Genomic DNA, 24,897 nt, shown 5'->3' with positions numbered 1-24,897 from the left:
AGAATTCTTATAACTCTATGGCTCCAGTGCTCCTCGCGTGACAGCTTCAAACGCAGGTCTATTATGCGCCGCGCGTCCGTTAGATGGCGCGTCCCTTCGGTGCGAATTTAAAATGGCCGAAAATTGATTTTTTACCGAGGCCCTCGTTCGCCCCGCGATCGCAAATTCGCAAATTTCCCCCTTTCTCCCGCTCGCGGACGGTGTCAGATTCATGTTCAGGCCGGTCGGGTGTTTGGTTGGCCACGAGTGCACGTGGACGAGGCAGACGTCAACACGGAACGTGAGAGGCTGCGTCGATTCTATTCCGAGGGGGTTCGATCCGTTCGACCCGTTACTGCGGCTACGGCGACGGGCTGGCGGGCATCGTTCGCTCCCCCCCTAGATCCTCGAGGCCGTCGTTCGTCCCCGTGCGTCGCTCGCGGACTCCAGGCGCCTAAATGAGCACCCAGGACCAACACAGCTGCGTTCTGTGCGACTCGAAGCTGGAGTCCAAGGAGGCACTGCAGGAGCACTTCAGGTACGCTCGGCCGCGCCTGTCGAGTCATGTAACCAAGTGTTCGCGCGTGTTCAAAACGTAAACTCGACTTTAAGGCCCGGTCTACAATGAGTCGTTAGTCAGAAGTCGCAACTATATGTTGATCCTTTTCCTTTCTGGGTGGAAGAAAAAGGACCGACATATAGTTCCGACTTCTGACTAACAACTCATTGTAGACCGGGCCTAAATAAATTTGTAAAGGCTTGCCCGGCAAATCTTCCGGTAAACGAACGTAAAATTTATTACTCGTCTACCTTTTAAATGAGTCTTCCATTTCTTGGCGCGTATACAGAAAGCATGCAAACAAGACGATAGACATGCGCGGGCTGCCGGTCAGGAGCAAAACCGAGGACACTCGGTGCGACATATGCGGCCAGTCGTTCGACTCGATACCGGCGACGCTGAGGCACAGATTCAAGGTGCACTCCAATTTGTCGACCAAGTTCTACTGTTCCTACTGCGGAAAGCAGTTCCCTCTGAAGGTGAGCGCTCTACGGTACTCCCTTCTGTTCTGTAATAATCTCGTGAACAACCGCCGGGATTTTTTCAGAATCACCGGGACAATCATCAAATCTCGCACGACCCGACCGAGAGCGAGAACAAAGACCAGCACAGAAAGTGCGAGGAGTGCGACGTGATATTCTACAACGGGAAGGCACTGGACTACCATTATCATTCCGTTCACAAAAGGTAGGCGCTCGGTCGAGCCACCTCTTCGTGAACGCTCGTGGAGTTCTTATCCGACCGCTCGCATTTCAGAATGATCCACCTGTTCCAACCGATAGCCACTCCTCCGCCCAGCAACAAGATCAAATTCAACTCCATGAACGACGCACTGAGCGTGTACTATTGCCACTTGTGCGGCGTCGAGTACGTTATTAAGTTCAACTTGCAGCAGCACTTGGAGAAGATGCACACGAAAGTAAGGAGGACAATCGCTCCTTACGGACATACAGTTTAAAAGCAGGGTCGGGCAGTGACTCGTTACTTGTAATAACGAAGTTACAGTTACAGTTACTTTTCTTTTGTAATTTAACTTCGTTACTTTCTCCATCTGTTACTGTAACTTAACTCGGTTACACCTTTTCGATAACTGGTAACTAATTTAACAGTTACTTTATATATTTTTTAAATCTCCACAGAGTGCATCAGGCCTTGCATTTACGCATAAACGCGAAAGTAACTGTAAAATAACGATTCGTTACTTTTCAGAATCGGTAACTTGTAACTGTAACTAGTTACATTTTTAGCGAAAAAATTGTAACTGTAACTAGATACTTTTATAAAGTAACTTTCCCAATCCCGTTTAAAGTTACCACTTGCTGTTCCGAATGTCAATAAACGGCTGTGGGATACAATTAGTTAAAAGATGAGTGTGTGAGTGACCAACTCACGAGTCAAAAGACATCACTACGTTACCAAATTTTCAAGTTTCTTCGACGAGCAATTAAAAAATTGTACGTTTCGACCTAACTTGGGCAACTTCCGGTTATCTCTAACATTTAGAAATAATTTACAATTAAAGAATGTAATCGATAATTCTGGCATAGCCCTGTGCGTTTGAAAACTCAGATATCTCTCTACAATGCGTTTTGCAGAAAGAAAGGGACGCCGTGCCGGAGGATTTGATCAAGTGTACGGTGTGCGCGGCGTTGTTTTGCAGCAAGAAGGCCTACAACGTTCACAACAGTTACCATCATCCCGACGATTTGTACGTAACTTCCGAGCAGCAGAGAATGCAGACGGTAACAAAAATCGATCAAGATTTCGACATTAGGAGGGTGGAGTCTACGGCTGGCAAATATGTGTTGCGATCTAAATCGAAAAGGACGATTGAGGACACGACAGAGGTAAACCATAGCTTTACACCCCTGCTTCTGTTGCTCGTAATCTCAGCACAATTTGAAATAGTCCAAAATAAACACGAACCCCTCGATTATGATACAAATGCGATACAAGTGCAACACCAGTACGATCGTAGTAGTATATGATGTTGTAAAAAAATTTATATATAAAAGTATATTTATACAGATTTAAGCTAATATAATTTACATGAACGTAACAGCGTGTACTTTAACATAATAAATTATGTGAATTTAGCCGGACAAAGTGCAGAAGACTGAAATTAAAGTAGAAATAAAGAGAGAGAGGTCTGTGTCCTTGGACGACCTTGTCGGCCCCAATGAGTTCAGCGATTCCGAGAGCGACGTCCCGTTGGAGCGAAGGATCGCCAGCTAACGGAGGTTTTTCTTTCCAATCGCAAAAGGTTATCCCTATCTCTGTCTCCTCGAGGGAACTTTGTTGTACGAGAGACTCGCAAGCTACCGCAATCGTGATAGTCGTCCAACCTGATTTCGAGCTTTTTCTTTACAATTGTTATTACGCATGTACGCATATTATACGAGGTAGATAGACGTGAAATTCCAGTAGGGCGATTGTACATTTATTTTTAACTTTAACCGCGAATCAGCATCGCGCATCGCTCGTGCACAATCGTTTACAGAGCGCCTCTCCTTCGGGGCTGTTTCTTGTTGAATCGTGTTTTGTGAACACTGATATGTGTGGGTCTTAATTCAATTTCTCATTAGCCGAAACGGCAGAAGACTTCTCCCCTTGTTCACTTGAACGCGCTGTTCCTACGCACGAGCGGTCGCACAGTTATTATCGGCGAGTCAATTCTGTATCTTGCGATATAGTGAAAATGCTAAAAGTGAGCGGTTTTATATTATATTATATATATTATAAATATTATATATATTATATATATACACGTATGTGTTCGTTAATTGAGAATATGGCCCTGCGCACAATAGTCTCTTTTTAAGGAGACATAGACAAGGCTACTCTTAGCATTTTTCACTAAAGTGTAAGATACAGAATTGACTACCAGTGGTGATTCTGTGACTCTTCACGACAGTATCGTTAGTCATTTATATATTGTTACATGGTTGGTGCGCAGCTTTTTACCGTACGTCTGTAACGATAACAACACTGCGTTAACGCCCAGTCTACAATGAGTTGTTAGTCGTTAGTCAGAAGTCGGAACTATATGTCGGTCCTTTTTCTTCCACCCAGAAAGGAAAAGGATCAACATATAGTTGCGACTTCTGACTAACGACTAACGACTCATTGTAGACCGGGCCTAAGAATTACAGAATCGCACATCATACCTGGATACAATGAACATTTGTATCCTATGAATATTTGAATGCGTCCAGAAACAATTGGGTATATCTTCTGGGCACGATTGTTCATTTTACTTTTTTACTTCTTCATTACAGCGTGCATGCTTAATGCAAGTATTTGTTTTATTTGTCTTTTTTTCCCGCCATTTTCACGATAGCGATTTGTATCACGAATTTTTATGTATAAAAAATATATATATACATGTATATATATATGCACACGTATGTGTCCGTTAATTGAGAATATGGCCCTGCGTACAATAGAGGAAATGTTAGGAGAGCCAGAATAAATGCCAATTTTCCATACCAAAAAATCCACATTTCTAAAATATAAATATGTTAAGCTATTAATGCGCGCCAGAATTATTTATATCTTGCATTTAATCCTGTCTCATTGCGCGTTACATGCAACCTCTCTTCTTTCTTCCCTCTCGCAACACTTGATATTTACAGATAGGTTTAATATCGCCAGTAGTTAAAAACTAATGATATCTAACTTAAACGACCCACACTGGCCGATGTTTTTGTTTTAAAAACAAAACTCGTTACAGCGTTTCGGTCCCGGATTTGGACCAAAGTTTGGCCAATACTACTATGGCCGGTATTTATAGTAGATCATCTTAAGTATACTCTTAATGTGTTTTTAACCAATCACAGAGCCGTGTTAGCTTAAGGCAACACTTGAGAGAATTTTCAAATAAGAATCGACTATGAATACCGGCCTGTGACAGTAAGCTGTGTGCAATCAAGTATGTTTATGCCTTGCTTGAACACAGCTTACTATCGTAGCGGTATTTGCCAAACAATTAATATGCGATCTTTAATAATTTTGTAACAGGTATGAATTTTGTGGTTTTGTTTTCGTTGTAATTATTTTATCAACCAATGTGTGTGCAGAGTTGTACACGATTTTTTCAGTTTACTTGAGAAGAGTCCAAATCCGGGACCGAAACGTAACGTGTTTTTTAAAATAAGAACATTGGCCAGCGCAAGGTCGTTCAAATTACATATCATTACTTAATAAATACATTTTATTGATGGCGTTTTTGCAGGAACGTACCCTCTTGTAACACCTCTCTCTATATCCACTTTGCTACGTGGCGATCGAACGAAAAACCAACAACGTTTTCTTTGGTTTTGAACCCGGATTTTCCGATTACCAGACCAGCGCACAATCCTTAATTACTTAATATTTACTCCTCGTGCTTCCATTGCGCGCGGGGCCAAGGACCGACCGCTCTCTTTCGAATCCCGTCGCGCGACTCAACCCCGGCGCGAATTTCGTAAAACCCGCGCCGTCCCTAGGGGAAAAACCCCGCCCCGCCGCGGCGAGCTCCCCAGATTCCCCCAGGGGCCGCGCAGAGAGATCTCGAGGCGCGCCACGCTGGCGACTTCCGGCGTCGGCCGCGGAACTGCGGAAGCGGCACCGCCGCCATTCTGCATTATCGGCCCTCGCGTGAGTGCGTGTGTGCGTGTGTGGTGTTGCGATTTGCCCGAGGTTCTCCCGTCTCGCGCCGCGTTTTATACTTCGGCACGTCTACCGCGGAGATCGTCCCGCGGAGCAGGGTATCGCCGCCGTTAGCGACAGGTCTACGGTAATCCGGCAGGATGGGCCGCAAGAAGAAGAAGCAGTCGAGACCCTGGTGCTGGTATCCTTTTCGTTTCCTCGGCAGGAAGACGACGGCTGACGGCCGTCCGCGGCGGTCGCTCCTTTACGTAACCGTAAGGTCTACGACGTTGGCCGACGCGGCGAGAAACGATCGCGATCGGCCGGTGCCGCGGACGGCTGTATCCTCCTCCGCCCGCCCCCTCCCCCCGCGCCCCCTCTCGCCCCGGAAGGAAGCTCGCGGAACTGGAAGCCGCTGCGACGTCCGCGGAAGGCGGGGAGATCGATACGCGATTTCCTCGCGTCACCGCGGCACGCGACGTGTGTATGTGTACGTGCCTCTACGTGAGAGAGCGCAGCTGTCTCCTCCGCTGTTTCCTCGCGCTCACGCGGCGCGATGACGTAACGCGGCCGAGAGGGGCTTCCACGCGGCGACACGGGCAGATCGATGTCCCGCGAAATTAGGCGTAATCTTTGCGTCTCGGCCGGGACGGCGGACTCGCAATTTCAGGACGGCGGCTGCGAAATGTTCTGCCTATTGGTAGCAGTAAAATCACTTGCGTGTGCCTGCGCGCACGTTCGCACGTTGCAAACGTTGTCATTAGGCTTGTTTTCTGTTCCTACACTAGTGAACTAGTGCAATAAATTGGAGTAAGATAAGCATATTTTTTCTCATTCTAACTTACTGCACTAGTTCACCAGTGCAGGAACAGAAAACGAACCCTTTGTATACTCGTTTTAAGACTCGAGGCACAAGACGGTGATTGCGCGTCGCTTGAAGCAACAGTATATAAAACATTGTCTTCGGGTGGGAAGGCATCGGTGATTCCTAGTCCACAAGTCGGTCATTCTGTTAACAAAGAGCCATAAACTTTGTATCTTGGGTTCAAGGTGATGCTTCTGCTTGGGGTTCCGTGCTCAAGTCTTTTCCAGCTGAGAAGCTTGCCCGAATTTTCGTGCGGGCTGCTCAAAAATGTGCGAGATTTCTTCGGCGACTCGTAAACGCATTTAAACACCGAGGGATCTCTGAAGTCTTAACGCGGAGCCTTCTACAGCTGCGCTCGGCATTGCAAGTCCGAGGCGCCGGAGCGCTCTTTTGCATTCGAGCGAGCGAGAGAGGAGAATGAGATAGAAAGTGGGGAAGAGCAACTCCTACGCCTGGGATTTACGATGCCGAACGCAGCTTGTAAAGAATTTACTGGAGGGGAATCAATGGAACTGATTGTGCGAAGTCACGAGTAGTCTATGAATGTCTTTTTCACGAGCAGTTGGTAGTCCGAGAGTCGTGCAGCTTTGTACGACTTGCCTTAAACAGTGTTCAGTTTGTAAACTGGACGGAGAAATGGTTGGAGTTTGTTTGATGATGCGACAGTCGTCTCGAGGGTTTGCAAGCTATTTGTATCTTTGGCCTTCTTCTTCCTTTTAAATTAGCCTTGAGCCTGTTTTTTTTCCCCCGAGTAATTCGTCTCTTGGGATCCTGGTGTCCAGCTGCCCATCCATCCCTCTGGGGGTCTTCTGGATGTTGGTCTCCCATCTCTTGCTGTTCTTGCTATTCTCTCCTCCCCCATTCTGGATGATGATCGTTTCATTCACGTCTTCTCTGTCTTAAGCCTCGTCTACAATAATCGCACAGATTTTGTATACCCTGACCTTGGCTTCCTTTCTCATATATTTATTACGCCATATGGTTTCATATCTTTGACCGTTCGTTGGAATTATGAAAACTTGAGGAGATTCTATCCGCGGTGGTTTGCAAGATTGGCTTAAACAATAATACATATTTTTCCGAGTCACTAGAGTGTTTTTCAAATTTTTTCAAGCGAAACTTACTCTGAAAATTAATTTGAAAGACAATTGTGAAAAAGCCTAATTTTACGGGACAAACGTTGATCTCTGTTAACTTTTTATGCGATTTTTCTCGCAAATTTTACGAGCATGAATTCTTCCGGGCCAGGATAAAATTAGATATTTACAGAGATCTCATTCTTTGAATTTCCTTAACGCCACACTCGAAAAGGTATTGCAACCGTGAATTCGAGGACGAGAAGATCCTCATTCAACACCAGAAGGCGAAGCACTTCAAATGTCACATCTGCCACAAGAAGTTATACACTGGACCAGGGCTCAGCATACATTGTATGCAGGTAAATAAGACTGCGTGCTCGCTACCTTTCTCTACCGCTTGGCGCTTCAACATCGATACAAGAGTCTCGTCTTTGCAGGTACACAAGGAGGCGATAGACAAGGTACCGAATTCATTGCCAAATCGTAGCAATATCGAGATAGAGATCTACGGGATGGAGGGTATCCCGCCGAACGACGCGAAGGAGCACGAGAGGCAGCGAAACGGCGGCCGGCCTGGCTCGCCGTCGTCCGGCGAGGACGAGCCCGTGCAGAAGAAGGCGAAGCCCGAGGGTCTGCTGGGCTCCGCGCCGGGTGCGATGCCCGGTATGGCGGGCGGTCTGCCTGGAATGCCGCCGCAGCCGGGTATGCCGCCGCTACCCGGTATGGCCCCGCACCCGGGCATGGCGCCGCATCCCGGCATGCCGCCGCATCCTGGTATGCCTCCTATGCATCCCATGATGCCGATGGGTCACGTAGGACCTCCGTTCATGGGCCCAGGGTACGTGTTCCTCGATCAACTGTGTACCATTGTTGCCTCGAATGTACTACTTTCACTTTTTAAATCTTTATGTCCACTCGACTGAGGATTGTCGACTACTCGATACCAGCCCGATGAAATATTTTGCTAAAAGTCGATGATAAGTGAAGCGAAAAGCTATTAAAAATTTACCGTATGTCTTTAGTCTTCATGGCTTCCGGATGGTTGCCGCGTCCGTTTGCAGTGTGGTGCCGACGTTTCGCAGGCGTTGCAGTCTACTTCATCAGGGCTGGGAGACTCTGATACTGATACTCAGTAACGCAACGCCTGCGAAACGTCGGCACCACACTGCAAACGGACGCGGCAACCATCCGGAAGCCATGAAGACTAAAGAAGACAACAGCCGCGAAAGCCTGAAAGCCAAGATTTACCGTATGTGTATGTCTTATAAAGGTTCCTTGTAAAAATCAGTATAATACTGTGAAACATGAAAGGAAATCTAAAGTACACTTTAATTGTGAACATATAGTTATTACATTTTACTTATATAATGTTATAAAACTATATGTAACTGTATATTAACTATAACATAACCGACTGTTAGCCGTTGTGCCATACGGCCGTGCTTTGTAACATGGAATCTTGACGGATATTTGTTCAAATTTACAATTTGACTTGGATATATCTTGCCTTTTTGTATGTTAATTCTTGAAAGTGACCACAATCTGGATGGTCGAAATATTTTTGATGGTTGTAATCTGTTACATAAACGCTATCTGCCAGTTGGTTCACCTATAATCGTCTACTCTACATTCGTTAATTATGTACTGGCGACAATGAACTTTATTCCTATTAAAGTACTATACTCTTAAAAAGTAATGAAGGAACTACGAAGTATCGGATGTTAGGAAATTCTACATGTCAAGTAACCTTGGCTTCGTCTTTGCTCCGTCCACAAACGATGAATAATCTTTACATGTTCGTTGGTAGAAATTGTAATTAAACCTTGGCGTAACCTGGTCTCTTCTTTTCCAGCATGATGCCCGGCATGTCGGGCATGCCTTCCGGTATGCAGCCGCCAGTTTCAGGCGCGTCGATGCCGCCGGCGCGCCCGCTGTTCCCGAGCGCCGCGGTCTCGACGGCTGCGGCATCGACGGCGGCGTCGGTCACCGGGTCCGCGCCGCTTGGCACAGACTTCAAGCCGATCACATCGGTGGCCGGCGGCGGTTCCATAGGCCCGGTAAAGCCGACATTCCCCGCTTATAGCAGCGCTGGCGAGTCCGGCGTCGGTACAACCGGCAACCACAGTCTCATGGGCGGCGATCAGAAAGTGAATCTTATCGCGACCACCGGGGCCGCCAGCAAGATCATTCACCCTCCGGAAGATCTCAGTCTAGTAAGTCGCAATTGCTATTCCTCGCCAAAAGGATTGTCCGAGCAAGTCGGGAGATAGTCCTGAACAAGCGGAGGCTGAACCGACATATAGATTTTACAACAATGCACTCGTCTTCCAGGAGGAAATCAGGGCAAGACAGCCAAAGTATCAGCGCCGTCAGACCGACGAGTCCGGACGATCGACACAATCGGAGGCCGCGGTAGCGGCGGTGAGCCAGCAGCAGCAGGCCGCCGCCCTGCAGCAAGCGGCGGCGCAGCAGCAGCAGGCGGTGCAGCAGCAGCACCAGCAGCAGCAGCAGCAGGCGCAGCAGCAGCAGGCGGCGAACGTGGCGGCGGCCGCGTTCCAGGCGGACCAGCAGCAGCGGCAGCAGCAGGCGGCGGCGCTGAACGCGCTGCAGCAGCAGCAACAGAGGTTCCCGCGGCCGCCGCAGACGGTCATGGTACCGGCCTCAGCCGCGGCGATGCCGGTCAGCTCGGTCGCGCTGATGGCTCCCCTAATGCGACCCACCATGACCCTAGCCGCGCCTGCTCTCATTCATGGAGGTAACATGATGCGACCGCCCCCCATGGGCCTGCCGCCAGGTAAGTGTCTGCGGGTTTGAGCCTTACGAAAGACTCTGCCCGCCACCCCCCCCCCCCCATTGCCCCGCCACCCACGTCTCCGCGTACTCGACGAACAGAGCTTGCTCTGCCTGTCTTCTTTGTCCCCCTCTTGTCGTTGAAATTTACGAATTTCCCCTCTTCGTACTTTTTGTCGATTTTTTTTCCAGTGTCCCCGCCTCGCCCCTTCCCCCCCCCCATACCGGCTGAAGACTGTAACTTTAATCGGTGCACGAACAAATCGTATCGCGGTCAGGGTTTTTTTTTTCTCCCCCTTTCATCACGCGCGAAGTACCTCGGATAAAGTACATCGAATTGAGAATCTTGCCCCGTTTTCGAAAGCAACCTCACCCCCCCCCCCCAGGAATGTCGTCTTCTTTTTCTTTTTTTCTTCAAGGATATCGCATACCCGTAATCTAACAGTGTCGATTTGCCACGCTGTTTTAATGTAGAAAACGAGCGTTTCCGATGGAACGTTTGCACCCGACGACAATTAATTAATTATCGAAAATTGATGTGTCGAATTAAACGGATGCTTATTAGCAACTTCTAGAGAGCGGTGAGCAATTTAACTTCGTCGACCTCGGAAATCCATCGGAAATGCGACGTACTGTATCCTTATACTTCGTGAACGCAACCCTCGTGTATATCACCTTTTACCCGGTCCTACTCGGTCGACGGCCGGGAAAGGAGTTTGCTGTCCACGAATGAGAAAGAGACAATGTCGGATATTAACCAAACGGTACTTTGACATGCCCTAGTTCAATTCGTATGCACGTTGCACTGCAATTCGCACTAATCATTCATAACAACAGCCACTTCTGTCCCTTGGGAAAGGAAAAAAGAACAACTTACGCGCTAAAAAAAAATGAGAGAGAGACAACGAGAGCGCCGAGACAGATAAACCGGAAACAGACTTGACTTTTCATCAGGGGGGAAGGGATCGGAAAAGAAAAATTAGACGACAATGCGCGAAAGATTGCGTGCACACCCACTGACTCGAGACGGCAAAAAGAGAGCGAGAAAGAGAGAGAGAGAAAACGAGGCGGGAAGGGTATCGTGACTATTCGGATAGAAACTGTAGAGATCAAGATACTCACGACCGAATGATACGCCACAGAATCTCGACGACACTGCGTCTTGTAGTCCTTGTTCGTTTATACGTTTTAACGGTGCGTTTGCAGGGCGCCCGGTCACTCCTCGATGAGTGTCGAACGAACCCAGTCTGGTTACTAAAACCGTGTTTTACAATACAAGCGCTACAAGGTTGGTCCTTAGCAATTAGCATGCGGTGACATGGCCTATATCTATACATATATATATCTATATATATATATCTTGTTATATTTATTATTCTTATATATTGTTGATTAATCTTGTCATCATTGTCATTAATACACCTACATGTATATGCGCATATACGTGATATATGTATACAGTGACTCCCGAAGACTCGTAACGACGGCGAGCAGGAGACTGCTCGAGCAGCTTTCGCGAGCCACCGTGTATATACATTTCTGTATATTCGTAATATTTTATCACTCTGGGCAGGTGGGTCGAGCGGCCAACGACACGTTCCTTCTTCCATCTCGGCTCCGATTTCTTCGACGGATTTGCCACAATTGTGAACGATTGTCGAGCACTCGTCGGGCAACTTGATTTTCCCGAGAATGCCCGACCGCGGATTAAAGTAACCGAGGGTCGGTATTGGAAGATACATAGAAAGTAGCTGTGTGTATCGCTGAACGATCGCTTCCAGTCAGATTGATCGGAACAATTGGTTACGTTGATCGAAACTTGACTTCGACTGGATGCGAAAATTATATGATTTGCGAATACGCGGACAAGTAGAAATTATTGAGGCCGAAACACCGGTCTCTGAAGTGCATCGTGTCGATCAGAATCATTAATCGGAAACATAAACAAATTATTCCCCTTTTATTCGCTAAAATCGCACAATATTAAATCCATACTCGTTACGCAGAAATCACCGCAATTATTTTATCGCTTTATTATTGTCCGCGATTTGACGTGGAATTTCGATAATTACTTAATCGACCTATTAATCTTCGAAATTTTGTCGTAAGAGACAATTTTATGTGATAATAATTTAGTACTTTTCAAAGATATTAATTGGATTCAATGGAGGTTTTTTTTTTTTTTCAATCGATCGTTCACCGATGCACACGTCGCACCACGTTTCTAAATTAATATTAGCCTCACATTGTGACACGTGGCTTTCCATTCGCGATTTCACGAAGTTTTACTTATTTTTCTTTTTACTTTTCTACGACGGCTTGATGCCCGTACGGCTCCTAGTACAGTTTCTCGTACGGTTTATTATGCGAAAGACAAAGGGAGACTTTCCGGCCGCTCGGCTGTTACAATTTTTATACATCTCTTTCATGTATAATTTCTTTGTTTCTCCTTTCCGTTCCGTTCTCTGCTTCTTTATTCACACTCTCTCGATTTAACCATGTTACTCTTCTTACGACTCACATATGCCATTATTTACCTCGCCAGCAGCCGTGTTACCATCTTGTCTCTTCAGTATTACTTATATATTATATATAGCTTGGAATCCTGGTGTTGTGATATAGTAGTGGAGAAACTGCTTCCTTGGGCACGGTACTGACAGTCGTTCGAAGTTGTCGTTCCAAAGTGATGAGAACCAAATGATAATTGCAAACGATAATTGTTTTTCTCTCACGATCTGTCCCTTCCTTCTTCGCATTTCGATCGACCGAATCGTTCGGCCGGATCACCTTTCTGTCACGGATTCTTTGACTGATTTAATCGTCACTTTTCCGACGACAATACGAGAGGATCAACGAGCCACGTTGAATTATTGAATATGCAAGATTGCGAAGCCGAGCGTCCGACATTTAAATAATAGAACTTCGAAGCTGCGAGATTTAAGTAAACGTCAAAACCTTTGTTCTCTCCAGCTTCAAACAGACTTTTCTTTCAACAGATCTACGATTTGAAAATTATCGAGATGTCGGTCGGTGTTCAAACTCGCGAGGAGCGAGAATATTTTTATTTAGAAAAAGAAATCGACTTTAAAATCGCTGAAAGAATCCGTGAGTGACAAGCGGCTCGCGAAATCTGGAGTACATTATAAAGTGCATTAAAATGGAGGGAAAAAAAGGAAATGCAAAACGAGATATGTATGTCGCGAAGAGGGAAAGGATCGAATTGTGTTCTCACCGTGCTCGCCGGTGCATTTTACTTTATTTGATTTTATTTTATCTTCATGGAAAGCAAGAAACTAGCAACGAGAACGAACGTAATGTATCTCCCTCACACCATAGCCTAGCTTTTGTGTTACACAATGAAAGATTTTAGATAAATTGAGCCGAGCAACAGTAAGTAAACGACTTCACGTTACCTAGTATATCTCTCTTGCGTTCAATTGGGGGTCCGAGCAACATGACTTTTCTCTTTTAACACGCCACGCGGTACTCGCGGAGTAAGCTAAAAATATATGCAGGGTGTCCCATTTTAACTTGGACAGTAAAATATCTCGAAAACTAAGCCCAGCAAACGAAAGTGCTTCAGACAAAAGTTGTATTGTTTCGAGGGCACCGTCGTATGTCCCCCCTTTTTTTTTGTTTGCTGGGCTTAGTTTTGGAGATATTTTACAGTTCCAAGTTAAAACGGGACAACCTGTGTACAAAAAGAAACGGCCAGAAGCAAACGGAGTGCAAAAGTAGAAGAAATTCGCTGCCGATTTTTCTCGCGTCGGAGCGGCGCGTTGTCGAGAATTTCGAAGCAATTATTTTCACGCTGCTCGATCGTTGCTGCGACACAATGAAGGAAAGAGGCAATGCCGTAGTTCGTGCAACCTCCGAGTGACCGAGTGCGTTTTTGGCGGCGACGTCCTCGTTGGCGGAGGTCGACTGACAGCTGACAGCGATCCCCTCGCCGGGCTTCCGCAGTTCTGATATTTTCTACACGATATCGAGCCGATGTTGCGTCTTCCCACCTTCCCCCGCGTGAGACTCGTTCCTTGTATGGTGTGAGGTTTTTCTCTGTGTGGTACCACCTACTTGTCAGTTTTGTTTGTGACTTGTATTGCGTATGCGGCGCACTGCATGCTGAGCTGAGTTCTACGTACGTTATGTACCTATATCGTATACGCATATCTAGTTTGGCGATTCGCATTCATCAGCGATTGCTGGGTAGAACGTAGCACGTGGGCTGCCGTGAACGGATCGACCGGGTACAGCACGGACCCTCGGATCTTACCTGAGGAGAGACCCGTCGCGAAGAGGCGCGCTTCTCTTAAAGGTCGGACACGTGTGAATTCACGCTCGGCCGGCTGACACGCTTATCTCGGCAATCTCGGGGACGATCGCATGAAGCGCACTCCGATCGATCGCTCAAGGCAAACTGATTGAACCAATTGATACCTCGCGGACTCGTCCCGATGCGTATTTCTTTCGATGCACTTTTACAGTCGCCCGGCTGTCAGGCGACTTCCTTTTCGGCGGAACATGGGTCCGAGTTGTGGCATACTTTCGATCCGGACGCGCCGTGTCGGATCTCGAGTGAGAGATTTAGCTCGGTAATTAAATATACGTTTCTTGTAATCAATCTTGGAGAGACTGAATCTTGATTTAATAAACTTCAATTTCTATCCCTTACCTTTTTACGTTACGTATTTCCATTTTCTAAACCAGGATTTTGAGGAGTATTTCATTTCCCGGTCCATTGGAATTCTCTCGTTTCCCTTAAAGTGCCACGACGACTCCGTGACTTATTTTGCGCCGAAGGTCGCGTAGTCCTCCAAAAACGAGCTCGGTACGTAGCGACATTGCGACGTAAAGAAACAAAAAAAATTGGAACTGCGCAACACACGCAGGACCCATTGCTATCTTGTAACGTGAACAGTCGCGACGTAAGTATCCCTGGGGATCCTGATCCCCAATTAAAAGAGAGTGAGAAAGGGAGAGAGAGAGAGTGAGAGAGAGAGAGAGAGAGATAAGATCCTATCACTGGATCCTGCGAACAAGACGCCGTCTCGTTCGGCGGCGTCGGGCTCGAGTAATCGAAAGCACGTGTATGCCGCACGTGGGCAACTGTACTGTTTTCTTTGCCCCCCTGCCCGCGAGATTCGGCCGCGGGTCGTACTAATCTGTCGCTGCGTTGCTTTGCAGGCATGATAGGGGCCCTGCCGCCGGGTGCCGCGATGCATCCGGCCTTCGCCGCCGCGCCGATGGGCTTTCCCGGAACGATGCTGACACCGATGATGCATCCGCGCTTCAGATGATCGCCCCCCATGGACGGGCCCAACCCTCCGCCGCTGCACTTCGTGCTGTGGGCCCGCCCCTAATTTTCGCTGGGGTCTGGACCTGACCGAGGAAGAGACACGTAGAGTCACATACACAAACGAGACAGAAAGAGAAACTGAGAGAGAAAGGGAGGGAGAAAAAGGGAGAGATGATAATGAGAGAGAAGGAGAGAGAGAGAGAGAGAGTTCCCCGTCAATTCTCTCTCACGATTTGGTTTTTTCCCTTTTTTTAAATCATATTGTTGAGAGACGGAAAAACAAAACAACACTGAGAGAAAGAGAGAGAGAGAATGTGAGAGTAAAAGAGAGAATGAAAGAAAGAGAGAAAGAGAGACACACGCACTCACATAACGTCATCGACGTCTGAGAGGGTTTCTTCGAAGAAATCGGGTGCGCGCTGGAAACGGTCGGCTTTTTCCTTTTCTTCGCTCTTTACGCTACTTTATGAGGGAGAAAAAGATACGAACAGTAGGAAAGTGGACACGAAACGTTGATTATCCTCGTCGACTGCGAGTGTGTGTGTGTGTGTGTGAATATGCGCGCACCCATGCTACGTTGGTCGTGTGCCAGGTGAGCTTAACAAACTTGAGCAAGTTTCGTCGCCTTTTCTACGGAATGACGTCAAAGTAGTCTCTGTGTAACATGGAATACCGTCGTTTACTCTGCGCGAAAGCGCCAGCGCGAGCCGTCTTTGTCTATCTAATCTATCTATCTATCTATCGACTTATCTCGCAGTCTTTCATTTATGCATCGGACACCACTTGTACCTCTGGTGCCCATCGAGATGGCGTTTCTCATTCTCGTCACGATGATGACGACAACGCGACGCGCGAAGGGAAAGATTATCCTCTCATACGAGGGAGAGTCGATCTGAGGATTCGGTGCCAGAGTTGGTTTAATAAACCCGATCTAAAAAATCGCGTCTAAAATGGGCGTCGCAAATTACGGATTTGCCGCTGCATTCCCGTAGCGAATCCTCCAATCGCGAGTTCGAGGTAACTGTGACCGTTGCAATTTTCAATGACAAGAATCTTTGTGCGCGGTCATGGAGTTCTTGGTAATTTCGATCTGACTTTTCTCACGTGCGCGCAGCTTTCCTAAACGCAGTTGTATAAATAACGCACGCCGGCATATTGTTACGAAATTTTAACGATTCGAGAGATCGATACATTTAATATATTAAAAACGACGCCAAAAGAAAGATATATTTATTCGAAACACGAGAGCCCATCTTTATTTTGCGTTATTGTTACATATGACACGTAATAATTAATTATTATCGTTCTAAAGTCTTCAAGCTCCTCCGGTCAAGTGTGCGAGGATTCAATTCTGTCGTTGAAAAATCTGACTGGGTCACATTTATCCCGTAATGTCGCAAAACTGACACTGCAGTTCCTCGGGAAGTGATTACAACGACGAAGCGCCACACGCTTCCTTTCTCTCGAGAGAGGTCTTCCTTTTTCGCGCATTCAGACCGTTTCCATCACGCGCCGTTCCCCTCAGCCTCCGTGCACCTGCAGTATCCTCTTGGAGAGGCGCAATCGCGGATAAGGTGGCGCTTCACGCTGCAGCTGGATGACGATTCACTTGACTAACAATAGAGCTCGAGATGAGAGAGCATTCTCTCGAGACAGTTCCGTTCCGTGATGTTCGAATTTTCTTTTTTTTTCTAGATTTGCCGAGTAAACTCGAGGTAAGGATCTCTGGAGGGATCGAAGACGCGAAAGTACTGTCAGACTCTTTTTCCAAGGTGAACAGGGAAAATTAGACTTGAACTCGCTTAAGTAACTTGACGAAAACACTCGGAAGATTTATTTTATTTTAGATTTTCGAAAATAAAAAAAGACAAACGAGTTATAGATATTTAGGATAATCAATATTTAAAGGGAAGTAGCCTAACAGACTTGAGACTATTTATTACATATATTGAGAACCGGGTTTATAAGTTCATAAGTTGAGTCAGCAAATCTATGACGTTTTGCCTAATTGACTCTTTATTTAAAAAAAAAATTTCGTACTTTGATTTGATTCGATTCTGACTCGAGCGCGGCGCGTCTTCGATTTCTTTGCGATAGTATAGCGTGTTTTTTTGTTTGCCGGAATAATATAGCTTAAATTCCCGATGATTTTCATAAATGACGAAAGAAAGTAATGATGACGGAAAAGTCTCGGTATGATACACGTTTTAACTCGACCAGCTCTCACCAAATTGCCGTATCGTAGAATCAAGAGCATAGATCGTCGCAAAAGAGAGATCGGGTGTACAGTTTAAAACGCATTTGCTAGCCGCAGTGTGAAGATTCGGTCGCCTCAGGTTAGTCTGTCGCAAATTTTATTTTGTTAATGCTCCGAGTCGAGCCGAGACACACCCTCGCGACACGGACGGCAGAAAGCGCCACCGAATTAATTTGCCAAACGCAAGAAAGATGCGAATTTTGTTTTATTTAAAAAGTTTATTAATTTACAAAGTCAACAATAACAAAGTTAAATTGTTAAAATTTTCATTTGAAAAGAAAAGAAGACACAAGTACATGCTTCTCCTGCGGTTTGAGGCGAATGAAGATGTAAATGTGGAAGAATGGGTGGCAAATAACGTATTACTGATATAAGAAAAGTCACGATAGAAAATCAAAAGTAACAGTTGATCCGCGAGGGTGATTGACTCTGCTCAAGAAAGCCCCCTTTATCCCTTTGTCAAAGGAACAATGTTGGCGACGCATGAGTGAGTGGTAAGTACGGAGGGTGCTCACGGAATCGAACACCAGCTCTCTACACTCGACTCACGCCGTTTTCTTCACTCTTCCTTTACCACGTCTCGCCGTTTCTCACGCCGATCGTAGAGCGCGGCCGATTTCGGTCGGATCTTTTAGCTCGCGTCATTATTTCCGCCACTCGAAAAATCCGCTTCTACTTGGTCCCGTCGATAGATATTCGAGCGCGAACTCGCGATCTGCTCGGTAGTGTAGCCCTTGTATCTCAGCCTCGATATTGCACCTTGCTCTACGATCGGACACGCTCGATTCCTTCTCGTCCTCAAACTTGGCGGACTTTTCCCACTATGTCTGCAAAACTTGGCACACTCCCCCGAACTTCTTTTGTCTATTCTCTCGTCCACTTTACATCTCTTGCCTTCTTGTCTACTATACGCTCTTGTTATAATTTCTACTCAGGGTGTCTATTGATAACGCTGACCGAAGCGTCCGTTCCCGTTGCTTCTGTATCGTTAAAGTCCATCTATAAGACGCACTGTTCCTACAAGCTGTAAAAGATTGTCCTAACTTTTTGCAGTTAGTTGAGAATAATTGTATCGTTTTAATGTCTTAGCGCAGTTGAAATATTTATCGGTCGATGTCGAGTTAATTTTAATCCCAAGTCTCATCGTTTGTCTCTTTCCGGAAACTAGAACCGAACTAGAGGAAGAATAGATCGTACTGCGAGACCGAGGGGTCACGTCGGCGAGAGCGACTGCGTGTCGATCGGCCCTACCGATTAATCTCCCCGGCTCGTCGTCGGTCCTTTTTAGAGAAAGGAAGAAAGTAAATCCAATTATTAATTAGCAAAATTCGACGTACGTGTCGTTCGTCGCGCACCGAATTTAACTTTTCGGTCAACTTTCGTTCTAGGTTTAATCGATCGACCGTCCCTACGGACGAAAAGTCGATCAGATCTCGGGCCGAGATTTAAGCGAACGATAACGGAAGATATCGCCCCGTGTGCATACGCGATTGATTGTTCACGCCGTGATCGTTCGTAGCGTGGGCGCGGTGACGAAGACCCCCGATTGCTTCTCTGTGTTGTTGTCTTCAGTAGGCACCCTGCTGCTGGTTTTCGTTCTTTCGACCACCACTCTCGCCCACCGTCGTCGTCCGGTACTACTACCGACGCCTCCTCGACCAAACAAAAAAAAATACAGAAAAGAAAATACAGAAAAAAAAATAGAAACGAAAATGAAACAGCATTGAAAGCGCGCCGTACAACACGTGTACGTACCAATACATGATCTACGCATCGTTATTATAATTCTTTTATTTTTCAGGGGTTGTCTTTCCGAATCTCCCCCCGCGAACACTCTGTCGCTTTACTCTCTTGCTCTCGTAACGGTGCCGCGACCGTTCCGAGGGCCAGAGATTGTTGTTGACTTGCTCAGAGTAAAATTGTTAAGATTCATATACCATTGACAAACATAATTTTTTTTGGTCGAGTGCCAGTTTGGACAAAAATTTGGACTTGAGAGACGAGGGTTTCTATAAAAAAAAAAAAAGTATTGAAAGTGGGAAACGAAAGTGAACGATTCATTCATGGAGACTAGCACTTGCGTAATATCGCACCCGCTCTATTACGTAAAGCTGTCTTCGAGTGGCACGATCGATCCATCAAAAATCGAACCGGCTTTTGGTCGCGCGATTTTCTTTTGCGAATAGGAAAATAAAGTTAGAAAGTAACTTATTATTTTAATTATATACATGTATGTATTATATAAATAATTTTTATAATTGATGTAAAAAAGATTTGTTTGAATTTATGAATTTTGATAACTTCATAATTTTTTTAAAAGTCTAATTGGGCGTAAGATAAAGTCGAAAATTGTGCGAACCAAATCCGGCGGGGTCCTCGGTTTTTCTTTCTATCTTTCTTTGTTTTTCATTTTATTTTCGCGAAGAGAGAAGCGCGTTTTACGCAAAGCTTCGCGCTCCGGCGATTCGGCAGGACAATCTGACAGCAGAATTTTGGAGATGTAGAAGTTATATTATTTATTGAGTGTCATATTATCGACATGCTCCGAATAAAATAAAGAAAACATTTCAAGGAAAGTTCGAAAGTTTTGGGCATAGTCTGCTGTTCTGGGATATGTCGCTATAGCGATCTCACAATCGGTTCCTCAACTTCGCCGATCTCGCTTGTGTGACAAAGTTGACGGAATCTCACGCGCATCACATTCTTATAATTTTTGCAGTATCTGAACATATCGTATGCTTTTGTGTCTTGTTGTTCGAGCCAGAAATTGAGAAACGGTGTGATTTTTACCTGTTCATGACGTTATCGCTGGATCCGTATCCCAAAATTGCGGGCGACAGCCACATATTGTTTCAACCAATCACAGCAATCTCATCGCTGTTGGACCTAATCGGTCCCTTGCCTCAAGGCAGGCGATTGTTTGGACCTACCGTCCTAGAGTCGAGACAACCGAGTTGCAACCTCCCGATTTTCTCCGGTCGGAATCGTATACCGACGGGAAGAAAAGCGAACGAGCTCTCCCCTGAGATTTTCAATTTCCAGTTTTGGAATTCAATCAGGAGACTGGAAGAAAATCGAGGAAGCGAAAGTCGTGTTTGAAAAAAAGAATTCTAGGCACACTTGTATTTCTTATTGATTTTTATATTACTTTCAAATTAATGTTGCCGCATTTCGACTTGACACAGCTCGAAAATGTTAATCTTTTTGCAGCGTCGGTACACTTCCGTCTTATTTTACCGTCTTAGTATATTAGCCAATGTTTTTCTTCATATATTTTTTACGCGACAACATCGAAATGCATTTTGGCTTACACGTTTTCTTCCAGACAACGGCTCGATTCGGCTTTTCGAATTGCATCAGGAAAAGAAAAAAAAAGAGAAATCTGGGGGAGTGACGGTTCTCGGCTTGGCGGACGCGTGGCTGGACCGAGAAACAATATTAATAATCGGTTAATGAATCGCGGGTAATTCGTATTAACCGATCGATCGTTCGGAACGTCGAAACGAGAGAAGATTGTGTTCAGATGTGTAGAGCGATGCAACTAGCACGTATCTTTTGTCGATGAATTTTAATCCTTTCAAGACGCTTTCTGATCGCTTGGCTTTTGTAGAGAGACACGCATCACTAAATATCACTACCATTACGATTGGCAATTGTCTAGGCAATCGTTTACTATCTAAGGATTTTTCATTCCTGCCCAGCGGAGTCCGGGTCTTCTTTTCGGATCCAAGTATCTGGAACTAATCTTTAAATTCCAAAGGGAGGGAATAGTTATTTTGTTAATGAAATGAGTATTAACTTTGTAAAAGTCTTGTTTATCATCTTTTTCACTCGAAAGTCTATGTTTTGTTATTTATTTTCTAGAAAGAAGAAATATTTTGTAAAATATGATTGAAAATCTAACGAAGTTTGGGATGAAGGTACTGAACAATTCGTTAATCGATAGTTAAAAAAAAACCTTAGTCCAAGCAATACTTTGGCAATTATTAGCTATAGTATTTCCGTTACTTTATTTTTATCTCGTTGTTTAAAAACATTACTAATTTTCAAATTAATTTCAAAACTTTTCCGCGCACATTTCTTTTATTATTTCATTTATCGCATCGCCCCCAAAGTGTCGAAAGGATTAATGATGCATAATCGCGACCCCGGCTGCGTCTTCGAATAATCGTCAATATTTCAAAATTGCTTGCGCTCGGAGTTTCTCATTCTCTTGTGGTTTTTTTTTCTTTTTTCTTTCTGAATCGACGGCAAAATTTGCGAGAGTGAATTTCCGCCGAACAAGAATTTCGCAGCTCTCGTCTTCGACAGTTCGATCGTATCGTAGAATGCTTAGCTGGTTCTCTCTCTCTATATATATATATATATATATTATATGTGTATACCGATATCGTCCTGTATCCTTTGCGCTCGCGCGCAAGGACCTCGCCTCCCCCGTTCCCTTTTTAATATCCCTATGTCCCCCCTTACGCTAATAATGTCTTTACACTTGGTGACAGCGGATGCACGATATTCGCTCTCGTGGGGATCGCTTTTGCTCGACGAACCGGTAACACGGTCGCTCTTTGTCATCCTAATACTATTGTCCTGCGGCTCGGTCCATTCGGAAATAAAACACGTCTTTTCGGGATCATTCTGACGTCTCTCTCCCTCGTTTAAGGGTGTCGCGATGATCTGCGGGATTAAAATAAATGAAAATCGTCCGGTATCAATTTTATTTTTTTCATTTGAATGAATTTCTCTTCTTGTTATAACGTTGGTAATCACGTCACTGTAGAATAACGAAGAGAGATCTAGATAAAATCGATATTCCACTTTTTTTAAGCTTCGATTACTCCCGAATGAGTTTTTACTGTCGCGACTTTATCTCGATAGTCTTTTTAGGAAATGTACTGCCAGCAAATCTGTTGTTAATGTTTAAGCTGTTTTGCGAGTCTCAATAAGACTCGTGCGAATTGCGTGCAGGTAATTTTCCGTTGCAAGAGCTTAACGACACGTCGTCGAGGTGTTTTATCGCGTGTTCACTTAGGCATTTAACGGCGCGATATTTTAAAGCCACTTAGCCAGCTTCGCTTAATAAACACAGCGATGTATTAGAGAGCCGATTTGCGCGCAATTTCAACGGCCACTTTAACTTGGACGTGCTGAAAAAAAGAGGCGCCTCGCGAGAAAGCGAGGCCGACTTTTCGCGAACGCGACGATCGTTAGCGGGAGGAGGGCGATTTTGCGGATCAAGGAAAGACGAAAGTCTCGTCCCTGCTCGTCGCTTTTATTTCCGAAGCGAGGACCGACCGCGGACGCCTCTAGACGTAGCTTTCTATCCTTCTACAACCTTGTTGTTTTCAGCCGACTGCGTTACGAGCAGAACGGACAATAATGATCGAGGAAAGAAAGAGAGAGGGATATGAGAAAAAAAAAGTAGCGAAGTGACACGAGTGTGTGTATCCATTCAGACTGATCAATAAAATCATTTCAACAAGAACACCGAGCTATTTTGCGTTCGAAGTCGCGGCGTGTCGCACGAAGATCGAATGAAGCAGTTAAAAGAGACGGAAGAAAGGAAGAAGAAGAAACATAGAAATTGATGCAAGTGAAAAGATTTAGAAGGAATCAGGCTGTGACTTCGAGCGTAACAAACGCTCGTCTATTTTATTTTAACTACATGATCCTTGGCCATAAGAGAGTGTTTCGCTGTGTTAAGTACAGTCCTAGCGTAACGAGTGGAATCTAATTGAATAAATCAAAATCAAATCAAATCATTAGAGCTACAATTGAGTAAACTGAGTTGAACAGATGAGAGATAAAATTACGAAGTAGGAAAATTAATTCGCGATAAGGAGGTTTGCATTTTTGCAGGAAGCTTGAAAGAGGATCAAATTGAGTGGAGTGCGTTGGATTTAATTTGCGATTGAATTGAACTCGTTATTAAGTAGAAGAAATTAAATTAAACATAGCAATCTCTTTAAGTTGCCAGTCATGGATAACAATAATCAAGCTTTTTAATCGACATTTTTATTGCGAAAAATATTACCTCGGCCAGGATTTGAACCTGGACTTCCCCTACTCTCTAGGCGGGTGTCTCACCAATGCGACAACTCAGGCAAATTAAATGAAGTTAATTAAAGTAAGCAAGTCGCAATCGAGTCGAAGTGTGCGTTGCGTAAGACTACTTGTAATGATGAGAATTGAATTGAATTGAACAACAGTGATGGATTTATCGTCTCGCGCGAATGAAGCGAGTAATTAAATCAAGCCCGCGGAGTTCGCGCGGAACTCTTACGAGGCTCAGGGAAAAAGATCGCTCTGATAACTCAACTTGATATAACTTAAGTAGATAATCTCTCCTGCGAAAGTGGTTCACCGGTAACTTTCTATGAGCCCGTGGGTTTCTCATCGCTTTCGCGTTCATTTCCCTTCCTCTCTCGGCGGAAAATAATTTCTGCGATTACGAAAATTCACGGGACGATTTTCATTTCTGTCGTTCGACCAGCATTAATCTTATTGGCGGTGTATCGCACGTTACTCCGCGTGAAAAGTTTCGTTGTATTGTAACCGCGAAGAAATCCGCGCAGAAAAGTCATGAATGTTGTAAACAAGACGTATCGAGATGATTGCAAGGTACGAGTGAATAATTTTGCAATTTCTTCTCGTCTCGGTGGACTCAACTGAATCGGTGAGAACAGAGAGGGGACCCGTGACATTTTGGCCGAAATTAAATTAGCAATGCAGCCTCTAAAATCGAAATGTTAATACATTTTTTTAACGACTACCTCGAGGAATCTTCGGATCAAGGTATACGACGTAGCACAAAGTCTGAAAAATTCATACAAAGCACTTAATGTTTCTGAAATATATGATTCGTCTCGCGTATCCTTTCTATTCTGACGCGATTGAAACCTCACTTTTGAACCGTCTTAAGATCGCGTCTTGCGTAATCTGCATTGTTGGTAAAGTGTTAGTCCGAGGGACGGTTTGGGAATAAACTATCAGAAATTGATCGATCGATGGGACGTTCGGCCGCGGGCGAAGATTATACAACGACGCTCAGCCACGGGCGAGAGCGAGTTGCGGACACTCCTGCGAATGCCGATGGCATAGTTCGAAAGTCAAATGCCATGCTGCCTTTTCTGCGAATCAATAGGTGGCTTCGCCAGGTAAGCCTGTGCCATCGATCTGCCGGCCGCGATATCTAGGCCGGCGAATTTTCCTTTGTTCCCCGGAAACGCAACAGCGGTCGCTCGATCGCGTGTCGCCGGGGCGTGCGATGTAATTCGGTGACCCCTTCTCCTGCAGTTAAAAGGACATCCGGTTTCAGCCCCATGTACGCTCGTAATATCGCCGAGGTCGACGTTCGCGATAGTACGATCCGCATAATGTGAATGGAGTGTAGTACGAGCGAGACTATTTTTCATTCATCCGCGATCGTTCGCTCGTATTGTAAGA

At 45.3% G+C, this 24,897-nt stretch overlaps 2 protein-coding genes across 3 annotated transcripts; both read left to right on the top strand.

Annotated features, from left to right (window-relative positions):
- Window positions 1-112: 112 nt before the first annotated feature.
- LOC105570656 (zinc finger and BTB domain-containing protein 41-like) lies at window positions 113-3,609 on the top strand. The gene is made up of 6 exons (XM_012028047.1): window positions 113-517; window positions 828-1,017; window positions 1,086-1,225; window positions 1,295-1,457; window positions 2,134-2,385; window positions 2,636-3,609. Exons 1-6 carry the CDS (start codon window positions 438-440, stop codon window positions 2,771-2,773), a joined length of 963 nt encoding a protein of 320 aa, XP_011883437.1. The 5' UTR covers window positions 113-437; the 3' UTR covers window positions 2,774-3,609.
- Window positions 3,610-5,122: 1,513 nt separating this feature from the next.
- LOC105570655 (BUB3-interacting and GLEBS motif-containing protein ZNF207) lies at window positions 5,123-22,936 on the top strand. 2 transcript variants are annotated; one of them, XM_012028046.1, is made up of 6 exons: window positions 5,123-5,369; window positions 7,344-7,470; window positions 7,549-7,949; window positions 8,964-9,324; window positions 9,443-9,905; window positions 15,086-22,936. In XM_012028046.1, exons 1-6 carry the CDS (start codon window positions 5,329-5,331, stop codon window positions 15,196-15,198), a joined length of 1,506 nt encoding a protein of 501 aa, XP_011883436.1. In that variant the 5' UTR covers window positions 5,123-5,328; the 3' UTR covers window positions 15,199-22,936. The 2 variants fall into 2 exon arrangements, with proteins under 2 accessions (XP_011883436.1, XP_011883434.1); XM_012028044.1 differs by having other exon boundaries at window positions 7,344-7,949.
- Window positions 22,937-24,897: the final 1,961 nt, after the last annotated feature.

Source organism: Vollenhovia emeryi, unplaced genomic scaffold (assembly GCF_000949405.1).
Source record: "Vollenhovia emeryi isolate VEMERY1.0 unplaced genomic scaffold, V.emery_V1.0 DF939120.1, whole genome shotgun sequence".
NCBI lineage: Eukaryota > Metazoa > Arthropoda > Insecta > Hymenoptera > Formicidae > Vollenhovia > Vollenhovia emeryi.
The sequence above is the reverse complement of the archived record's forward strand: the minus strand, read 5'-3'. Positions and strand labels throughout refer to the sequence as shown.

Coding starts and splice junctions, on each gene's coding strand:
- LOC105570656 (XM_012028047.1), top strand. CDS start 438: ATGAGCACCCAGGACCAACACAGCTGCGTTCTGTGCGACTCGAAGCTG. Junction 1,018..1,085: donor GAAAGCAGTTCCCTCTGAAG/GTGAGCGCTCTA, acceptor GGATTTTTTCAG/AATCACCGGGACAATCATCA. Junction 1,458..2,133: donor TGGAGAAGATGCACACGAAA/GTAAGGAGGACA, acceptor TGCGTTTTGCAG/AAAGAAAGGGACGCCGTGCC.
- LOC105570655 (XM_012028044.1), top strand. CDS start 5,329: ATGGGCCGCAAGAAGAAGAAGCAGTCGAGACCCTGGTGCTG. Junction 5,370..7,343: donor CAGTCGAGACCCTGGTGCTG/GTATCCTTTTCG, acceptor ACACTCGAAAAG/GTATTGCAACCGTGAATTCG. Junction 9,906..15,085: donor CCCCATGGGCCTGCCGCCAG/GTAAGTGTCTGC, acceptor GTTGCTTTGCAG/GCATGATAGGGGCCCTGCCG.